This window comes from Carassius auratus, chromosome 19, assembly GCF_003368295.1.
Source record: "Carassius auratus strain Wakin chromosome 19, ASM336829v1, whole genome shotgun sequence".
Lineage (NCBI taxonomy): Eukaryota > Metazoa > Chordata > Actinopteri > Cypriniformes > Cyprinidae > Carassius > Carassius auratus.
Window position 1 is genome coordinate 16,906,940 of NC_039261.1, and position 10,954 is coordinate 16,917,893.

Sequence of the window (10,954 nt, forward strand, 5' to 3'; positions counted from 1 at the left end):
AATGTGCTTTACAGTAAAAAAAAAAAATTATTAATCAAAGACACCAGCTGTACAAATAAATACCACAAAATTAAATACCAGCGAAACCATATTGTTAATTAAAAAGCTTGTCCAAAAAGATCTTTAAGTGTTTTTTAAAAGATTCTACAGAACCCATTGCTTTTGATGTAAAAGGAAGTGAGTTCTAGAGCCTTGGAGTCGCAACACATAAAACACGGTCACATCTTGTCTGAAGACGTGTTCTAGGAATAGTTCAAAAAACCTAATAACCTAAAAAGAGGTGGTTGGATCCGCCTCTCACCTGCACTCTCAGCGTCTCGATGTAGTTGGTGCCGTACGCCCGGCGTGTGAAATCAGACAGGTTGAACTGGATCTGATTCCAGCCCGTCGTCCAGCCGCATGGGCATGGTGCAGATGAAGGGCTTCACACGGGTCGTGCTCTGATAGTTACTCGCCCTGAACCTCCGCCGCACGTTCTTATCGTCCAGCACCTGAAGACCATCACACATTCACACACGTCTGACATCACTAATCAACTCTGACTGATCTGAAGAACCGGTCTCTACCTGAACTTCGAATGTGAAATACTTCTTGAGGTTCTTGATGATCATGACGAGGAAGGGCAGCTTGATGCCGAGGGTTTTCTTGGGGTCGGCGGGACACGTGATGTAAGTGGTGCTGTGGAGATCACACACGGGTCAGGTCTGATCATGTGTGTGTGTGTGTGTGTGTGTGTGTGTGTGTTGTGTGTATTCAGTGTGAGACAGACTCACCTCACATTCGTCCCCTCCACCTCCAGAACTAAAGACTGGATGTCATTGTCTGTGATCCGCTTTATGTGTCCGTTTCTGACCTGCAACAGCATAATTCATGCCTACATCAACCTCTCTATCCTTAGGTATTAGCTTTTATCCTTCAGGTATAACAGAATGTGTGTGTGTGTGTGTGTGTGTGTGTGTGTATATTTTTCAGTTAACATATATATATATATATATATATATATATATATATATAATAAACAATATAATACAATAATATAAAAACTATATATACATACTTAAAAATAATTCATATATCAGGGGTATTACAGTTAATTAAAACTAAAACTATTAAAAAATAATTTGTGTTAATTGAAATAAACTAAAATAAAATTACAAAATATATATTTCAGCTAGATGCAAAGGAAAAATTTATAGTTTTATTTAGTTTTAAAGTAGTTTTAAAATAACAAAAATATATAGAAAAAATAAAATAATAATAATTTATAATAATAACAAAATTTAAGTTTTAAAATAACAAAAATATAAAAAAATAAATAATAATAATTAACAGATGTACTAAAAAATTATGGATAACTAAAACTAGAACCACTAAAATAATAATATTTTTTGTTTCTTAAAATAAAATACTGTTAACAGAAATTTTTATTTATTTCAGCTACGTGCCAAAAGAAACATTTATAGTTTTTATTTAGTTTAAATTAAAGTTTTAAAATAACAAAAAATATATAGAAAAATAAAACAATAATAATTAATAATAATTAACAGATGAAAAAATTATGGATAACTAAAACTATACCCATTAAAAATAATATTATTTTTTGTTTCTTAAATAAAATACCGTTAACAGAATATACAAACTAAAATTATTAATTTCAGCTACTTGCCAAGGAAACATTTATCGTTTTCATGTAGTTTCAAGTTGATGACAACTAAATGTTAAAAACTAAATTATTAAAATAATAACTAATTAATAAATACCAAAGCATATACCGGTACTATAACACTCTGTAGGTACTTGAACGAATGCTATAACAGTATCATTATGGTATGTTGTTACCATGGTAATATCATAGTACTTTTTGCAAGAATGTGTATAACGTTACCGAGGCTATATTTCACAACTAAAGCGGATGAAGTGTAAAATCGAGCATCATTCTAGTCTGAATATGTGATTGGTGTGAGTTAGCAGTGCATCAGCAGCAGCTGAGCTCCATCAGTCAATCTAGCATCATTCCCGCCGTCTGCTCACCTTCTTGTCCCAGATCTGCAGGGGTTTGCTGCCGATGCTGTAGAGGATGGACAGAAAGCCGCTCTGAAATGTGTTTTTGAACATAATCCTGCAGTTTTTAATTCAGATGACTGCACACCATTCACAGTTTATTCTGCTGTGAACGCGTCCGGCTGGATCTCTGCACTCCAGACCTCGGGTTCCGCTTTACAAACAACAAACACGCGTATTCATCAAATAACCGTCGAATATAAAACTTAATAACGCCTTAATATCGCGTCTGGTCTGATTATTCCTCAACAGCGACACCGACGAGCTTGGTTTATTTGGGAGTTGCTAGGAGGACGTGACGTGATCTGGTTGTCACATCGGACCCTTTCATGTTGACAAGGCTGTTGCTAAAGTAACGTAGAACTCTTTGATCCCATGGTGTGAAAAGAGCTTTATGTTAAAACAATTAGGTAATATTCAGAGAAGACATCTCTTTAACCTCCTGCGTACATTTTTAGGACACATTTACAAAAAAAAAGTCTTATAGAGAATACTGATGCACCGTGACAACTAGTTCAACCGCATTGCATTGATTTATTTATAAATTAACTAATCCTAGATGCTTAAGACTATGAAACAGAGAACCATTTTGAGTGACATGACATCGGCAATTGATAATGTAGGGAAACAGTAGACGATTGCTCATAATTGCATTAAAGAATGAAAAATTCCTTTGATGATGTGCACAGATGACTAGATGATGACCAAGCAGTTTTGAGTTGATAAACAGCTTTGTTGGTCTGTTGATATCTGTTCTTCATGACCTAGAAACATCAGTCCCAGACACACATGAGCAAAACAAACAAACCCGGATACAGGTCAACAGCAGGAGGAGCTCTGACTATGGCAAGCCAAGTAACATTTAATCTATAAGCCTTACTAGTATCTTTTTCATGTTTCTAGTACTTATTTTTTAGATACTAGTAGCTTTTCCATTAAGTACTAGTGCTTATTCATTAACTACTGCTTATTCTTAAAGGGGGGTGCTATTTCATGCATACTGAGTTTTTTACACTGTTAAAGAGTTGGATTCCCATGCTAAACATGGACAAAGTTTCAAAAATTAAGTTGTACGTTTGAAGGAGTATTTCTGTTCCAAAAATACTCCTTCCGGTTTGTCACAAGTTTCGGAAAGTTTTTTTCGAGTATGGCTCTGTGTGACGTTAGATGGAGCGGAATTTCCTTATATGGGTCCTGAGGCACTTCTGCCGGAAGAGCGAGCACTCCCGTATAGCAGAGCAATGAGGCTGAGCACAGACTCACTGATCAGAGCGAGAGCGTAGCGAAATGTCACAAAAGGAGTGTGTTTTTGGTTGCCAGGGCAAGACAACCCTGCACAGATTACCAAAAGAGAAACAGCATTAAGGGACCAGTGGATGGAGTTTATTTTTACAGAGCATCAACGGAGTTGTGCAAGTGTTTGTGTTTGTTCCCTGCATTTCGAAGATGCTTGTTCACAAGGCCCAGTTTGACGACGGATTTGTGTATCGTTTATTTCTTAAGGATGATGCAATCCCAACGAAAAAGGGTCACAATCGTGTGTTGGAACCGCATGCGGTGAGTAAAACTGCTTAAAATATCTCTGCCTCCTTGTTAGTGCGTCCGCCTCCCATCGGAGACCCGGGTTCGAGCCCCGCTCGGAGCGAGTCGTTGCTGCTGCTGCTCTCGTTAAGTTTCAGCCTCGGGATCTGATTCTGGGTCATAAATAAACGGCTGAATCTGACTGTTAGCCATGGTTTGTTTTGGATGATGTTTTTTTCCTCAAGGTAATGTCACAGCTTCCAAACGCTCTCAACGCAAAAGCCTACTGGCGCGCGTGATTCTTTAGCTCCGCCCACACATCACGCCTCCAGTCGGTCGTGTTTTTCCGGGAAAAATCGGTACAGACTATCTTTCTCTTATGAATATAATAAAACTAAAGACTTTTTGGAGTTATGAAGGATGCAGTACTACTCTATAGGTACTCAAGATTAACAGGATATTGGGTGAAAATGAGCATTTCACCCCCCCTTTAAGGTACTAGTGTCTTTTGTAAAGTTACCAGGGAAATGCATGTACAGCACTCAATACTTAGTTGGGGCTCCTTTTGCCTGAATTACTGCAGCAATGCAGCGTGGCATGGAGTCGATCAGTCTTTGGCACTGCTCAGGTGTTATGAGAGCCCAGGTTGCTCTGATAGTGGCCTTCAGCTCTTCTGCATTGTTGGGTCTGGCATATCGCATCTTACTCTTCACATTTCCCCATAGATTTTCAGGCGAGTTTTCTGGCCAATTAAGAACAGGGATACCATGGTTCTTAAACCAGGTATTGGTAGCTTTGGCACAGTGTGTAGGTGCCAAGTCCTGTTGGAAAATGAAATATGCATCTTCATAAAGTTGGTCAGCAGCAGGAAGCATGAAGTGCTCTAAAACGTCCTGGTATATGGCTGTGTTGACCTTGGACTTCAGAAAACACATTGGACCAACACCAGCAGATGACATGGCACAGCAAACCATCACTGACTGTGGAAACTTTACACTGGACCTTGAGCAACATGGATTGTGTGCCTCTCATCTCTTCCTCCAGACTCTGGGACCCTGATTTCCAAAGGAAATGCAAAATTAACCTATCAGTGAACATAACTTTAGACCACTCAGCAGCAGTCCGGTCCTTTTTGTCCTTAGCCCAGGCGAGATGCTTCTGACACTTTCTGTTGTTCAAGAGTGGTTTGACACAAGGAGTGTGACAGCTGAAACCCGTCTTGCATATGTCTGTGCTTAGTGGGTCTTGAAGCACTGACTCCAGCAGCAGTCCACTCTTTGTGAATCTCCCCCACATTTTTGAATGGGTTTTATTTCAAAATTGTCTCCATGGTGCGACTATCCTTATTGCTTGTACAACTTTTTTCTACCACATCTTTTCCATCCCTTCGCCTCTCTATTAATGTGCTTGGACACAGAGCTCTGTGAACAGCCAGCCCCTTTTTGCAATGACCTTTTGTGTCTTGCCCTCCTTGTGAAAGGTGTCAATGGTCATCTTTTGGACAACTGTCAATTCAGCAGTCTTCCCCATGATTGTGTATGCTACAGAACTAGACTGAGAGACCATTTAAAGGCCATTGCAGGTGTTTTGAATTAATTAGCTTATTAGAGTGTGGCACCAGGTGTCTTCAATATTTAACCTTTTCACAATATTCACATTTTCTGAGATACTGAATTTTCCTTAGTTGTCAGTTATAATCATCAAAATTAAAAGGAATAAACATTTGTGTGTAATGAATGAATATAATATACAAGTTTCACTTTTTGAAAGGAATTAGTGAAATCAACTTTTTGATGATATTCTAATTATATTACCAGCACCTGTAGATGCATAGCCTGGTAATATCAAACTCTGCTACTTCGCTTTGCTTCGTAGACAGAGTCTGGAAGGGCATACAAGTAGTTGACAAGCGTGTACTTTCTCATGGGGGGCACTTGTCTGAAGTTTAAAATCATTGGTACACCCATAAGCAATCACATAACATTTGGTTATGACCTGTACAGGACATTAAAGTAAAAAACATTCAGTGTATGCAGCACCAGTGCGCCCTGTACTGAACATTAATATAAAAACATTCAGTGTTTGCAGCACCAGTGCGCCCTGTACAGAACATTAATGTAAAAACATTCAGTGTCAGCAGCACCAGTGTGCCCTGTACAGAACATTAATGTAAAAACATTCAGTGTTTGCAGCACCATTGTGCCCTGTACAGAACATTAATGTAAAAACATTCAGTGTTTGCAGCACCATTGTGCCCTGTACAGAACATTAATGTAAAAACATTCAGTGTCAGCAGCACCAGTGCGTCCTGTACAGGACATCAATGTGAAAACATTCAGTGTTTGCAGCACCATTGTGCCCTGTACAGAACATTAATGTAAAAACATTCAGTGTCAGCAGCACCAGTGCGCCCTGTACTGAACATTAATATAAAAACATTCAGTGTTTGCAGCACCATTGTGCCCTGTACAGAACATTAATGTAAAAACATTCAGTGGCAGCAGCACCAGTGTGCCCTGTACAGAACATTAATGTAAAAACATTCAGTGTCAGCAGCACCAGTGTGCCCTGTACAGAACATTAATGTAAAAACATTCAGTGTCAGCAGCACCAGTGTGCCCTGTACAGAACATTAATGTAAAAACATTCAGTGTTTGCAGCACCAGTGTGCCCTGTACAGAACATTAATGTAAAAATATTCAGTGTCAGCAGCACCAGTGCGCCCTGTACTGAACATTAATATAAAAACATTCAGTGTTTGCAGCACCATTGTGCCCTGTACAGAACATTAATGTAAAAACATTCAGTGTCAGCAGCACCAGTGTGCCCTGTACAGAACATTAATGTAAAAACATTCAGTGTCAGCAGCACCAGTGTGCCCTGTACAGAACATTAATGTAAAAACATTCAGTGTCAGCAGCACCAGTGCGCCCTGTACTGAACATTAATGTAAAAACATTCAGTGTCTGCAGCCCCAGTGTGCCCTGTACAGAACATTAATGTAAAAACATTCAGTGTCTGCAGCCCCAGTGTGCCCTGTACAGAACATTAATGTAAAAACATTCAGTGTCAGCAGCACCAGTGTGCCCTGTACAGAACATTAATATAAAAACATTCAGTGTCAGCAGCACCAGTGTGCCCTGTACAGGACATCAATGTGAAAACATTCAGTGTCAGCAGCACCAGTGTGCCCTGTACAGGACATTAATGTAAAAACATTCAGTGTCTGCAGCCCCAGTGTGCCCTGTACAGGACATTAATGTAAAAACATTCAGTGTCTGCAGCCCCAGTGTGCCCTGTACAGGACATTAATGTAAAAACATTCAGTGTCAGCAGCACCAGTGTGCCCTGTACAGAACATTAATATAAAAACATTCAGTGTCAGCAGCACCAGTGTGCCCTGTACAGGACATCAATGTGAAAACATTCAGTGTCAGCAGCACCAGTGTGCCCTGTACAGGACATTAATATAAAAACATTCAGTGTCAGCAGCACCAGTGTGCCCTGTACAGGACATCAATGTGAAAAGCATTCAGTGTCAGCAGCACCAGTGTGCCCTGTACAGAACATTAATGTAAAAACATTCAGTGTCTGCAGCACCAGTGTGCCCTGTACAGGACATTAATGTAAAACATTCAGTGTCTGCAGCAACAGTGTGCCCTGTACAGGACATTAATATAAAAACATTCAGTGTCAGCAGCACCAGTGTGCCCTGTACAGAACATTAATATAAAAACATTCAGTGTCAGCAGCACCAGTGTGCCCTGTACAGAACATTAATGTAAAAACATTCAGTGTCAGCAGCACCAGTGCGCCCTGTACTGAACATTAATATAAAAACATTCAGTGTTTGCAGCACCATTGTGCCCTGTACAGAACATTAATGTAAAAACATTCAGTGTCAGCAGCACCAGTGTGCCCTGTACAGAACATTAATGTAAAAACATTCAGTGTCTGCAGCACCAGTGTGCCATGTACAGGACATTAATGTAAAAGCATTCAGTGTCAGCAGCACCAGTGCGCCCTGTACAGGACATTAATGTAAAAACATTCAGTGTTTGCAGCACCAGTGTGCCCTGTACAGAACATTAATGTAAAAACATTCAGTGTCTGCAGCACCAGTGTGCCATGTACAGAACATTAATGTAAAAACATTCAGTGTCTGCAGCACCAGTGCGCCCTGTACAGAACATTAATGTAAAAACATTCAGTGTCTGCAGCACCAGTGTGCCATGTACAGGACATTAATGTAAAAGCATTCAGTGTCAGCAGCACCAGTGTGCCATGTACAGGACATTAATGTAAAAGCATTCAGTGTCAGCAGCACCAGTGTGCCCTGTACAGGACATTAATGTAAAAGCATTCAGTGTCAGCAGCACCAGTGTGCCCTGTACAGGACATTAATGTAAAAGCATTCAGTGTCTGCAGCACCAGTGTGCCCTGTACAGAACATTAATGTAAAAACATTCAGTGTCAGCAGCACCAGTGTGCCCTGTACAGAACATTAATGTAAAAACATTCAGTGTCAGCAGCACCAGTGTGCCCTGTACAGGACATTAATGTAAAAACATTCAGTGTCTGCAGCCCCAGTGTGCCCTGTACAGGACATTAATGTAAAAACATTCAGTGTCAGCAGCACCAGTGTGCCCTGTACAGGACATTAATGTAAAAACATTCAGTGTCTGCAGCCCCAGTGTGCCCTGTACAGAACATTAATGTAAAAACATTCAGTGTCAGCAGCCCCAGTGTGCCCTGTACAGAACATTAATGTAAAAACATTCAGTGTCAGCAGCACCAGTGTGCCCTGTACAGAACATTAATGTAAAAACATTCAGTGTCTGCAGCACCAGTGTGCCCTGTACAGAACATTAATGTAAAAACATTCAGTGTCTGCAGCACCAGTGTGCCCTGTACAGAACATTAATGTAAAAACATTCAGTGTCAGCAGCACCATTGTGCCCTGTACAGAACATTAATGTAAAAACATTCAGTGTCAGCAGCACCAGTGTGCCATGTACAGGACATTAATGTAAAAGCATTCAGTGTCAGCAGCACCAGTGTGCCCTGTACAGAACATTAATGTAAAAACATTCAGTGTCAGCAGCACCAGTGTGCCCTGTACAGAACATTAATGTAAAAACATTCAGTGTCTGCAGCCCCAGTGTGCCCTGTACAGAACATTAATATAAAAACATTCAGTGTCAGCAGCACCAGTGTGCCCTGTACAGAACATTAATGTAAAAACATTCAGTGTCAGCAGCACCAGTGTGCCCTGTACAGAACATTAATGTAAAAACATTCAGTGTCTGCAGCCCCAGTGTGCCCTGTACAGAACATTAATATAAAAACATTCAGTGTCAGCAGCCCCAGTGTGCCCTGTACAGAACATTAATGTAAAAACATTCAGTGTCAGCAGCACCAGTGTGCCCTGTACAGAACATTAATGTAAAAACATTCAGTGTCTGCAGCCCCAGTGTGCCCTGTACAGAACATTAATGTAAAAACATTCAGTGTCAGCAGCACCAGTGTGCCCTGTACAGGACATTAATGTAAAAACATTCAGTGTCTGCAGCACCAGTGTGCCCTGTACAGGACATTAATGTAAAAACATTCAGTGTCAGCAGCACCAGTGTGCCCTGTACAGGACATTAATATAAAAACATTCAGTGTCTGCAGCACCAGTGCGCCCTGTACTGAACATTAATATAAAAACATTCAGTGTTTGCAGCACCATTGTGCCCTGTACAGAACATTAATGTAAAAAACATTCAGTGTCTGCAGCCCCAGTGTGCCCTGTACAGAACGTCAATGTAAAACATTCAGTGTCTGCAGCCCCAGTGTGCCCTGTACAGAACGTCAATGTAAAAACATTCAGTGTCTGCAGCCCCAGTGTGCCCTGTACAGGACATTAATATAAAAACATTCAGTGTCTGCAGCCCCAGTGTGCCCTGTACAGAACATCAATGTAAAAACATTCAGTGTCTGCAGCCCCAGTGTGCCCTGTACAGGACATCAATATAAAAACATTCAGTGTCTGCAGCCCCAGTGTGCCCTGTACAGAACATCAATGTAAAAACATTCAGTGTCTGCAGCCCCAGTGTGCCCTGTACAGGACATTAATATAAAAACATTCAGTGTCTGCAGCCCCAGTGTGCCCTGTACAGGACATCAATGTAAAACATTCAGTGTCTGCAGCCCCAGTGTGCCCTGTACAGGACATCAATGTGAAAACATTCAGTGTCTGCAGCCCCAGTGTGCCCTGTACAGAACATTAATATGAAAACATTCAGTGTCTGCAGCACCAGTGTGCCCTGTACAGAACATTAATGTACACTAGTATCTATTGGAGTAAGTACTAGTATCTAATGATTAAGTACTAGTATCTAATGAATAAGTACTAGTAACTTTACAAAATCCACTAGTACTTAAAGAATAAACACTAGAAGCTAAATAATAAGTACTAGTACTTAACCCTTTAGGCGCCAGAGGTTTTTTCCTAAAACGTTCGATTTTGACATCTTAATTTCAAAGGCTATATCTTAAAATTTATAAAAGATAGAGACTTTCTGTCAATTATACAAATATTAAGGATGACCCAATGTTTATGTAGGGATTTTATTTTCACATCTAATTTGCATATTATGACGTCATATGGGGGTGGTCATCTTGAATTATAGAATTTTCTTGAAAAGTCACATGTTTAAACGATAAAATGGAGCACTTCTTTCCCCAAAAAACGGTCCCTCACCTTCTGTGTGCTATATTGCACAATACTGAATGCTCAGGTAAATAGTAAGCAGTAAACAAACTGTGTAAATCATTACTAATAAATGGTAGAAACAAACCGAATACATGTAGCGGTTGGGATTTTCAATTTACAACATACAGCAGGCACTCTGATTCCATGTATGGGGCACATATATATTATTCATATGACACACAAACACAAGTAGACAAGACCTGATTAGTTCAAAAGCTATGCCCCATGTCACATCGCCTCTGCTTCTGCTATGAGCAGCGCGGCCAGATCTGCCTCGCGCACGCGCCGAGTGTGCACAGCTCGGACTACTGTCAGGGTCATTGCGACTCCCCACCTTGCCTCCTAACTGTCCTATGAATACTTCAACCTCGTCTAACATACCCAGTGGCATTAGACAAAGTCTTCACTACAATACTGTCGCCGCGATTGCGGAGAGGTGCGGTCAGAAGACAAATATACATGTCTAGCGCGGTAAAAATCTCCCGCCTCGTCCCCGCAACAATAACATGCCTAATTTCTCAATGAACACTCCGACCTCGGCAAACATTGTTCACACCTCTGACATTTGGCAAAGGACCATTTATTTACATTGGGCAAAGGATTCACCGTCTG

At 40.5% G+C, this 10,954-nt stretch overlaps 1 protein-coding gene across 1 annotated transcript in view; it reads right to left on the reverse strand.

The window, feature by feature from the left end:
- Nucleotides 1-2,282, reverse strand: part of LOC113120186 (cilia- and flagella-associated protein 20-like) — a 3,112-nt gene extending 830 nt beyond the window's left edge. The window contains 5 exon segments of the mRNA XM_026290128.1: nt 302-385; nt 387-491; nt 567-678; nt 774-853; nt 2,032-2,282. Of these exon segments, the coding sequence (XP_026145913.1) occupies nt 302-385; nt 387-491; nt 567-678; nt 774-853; nt 2,032-2,115 (465 nt within the window). The 5' untranslated portion in view covers nt 2,116-2,282.
- Nucleotides 2,283-10,954: the final 8,672 nt, after the last annotated feature.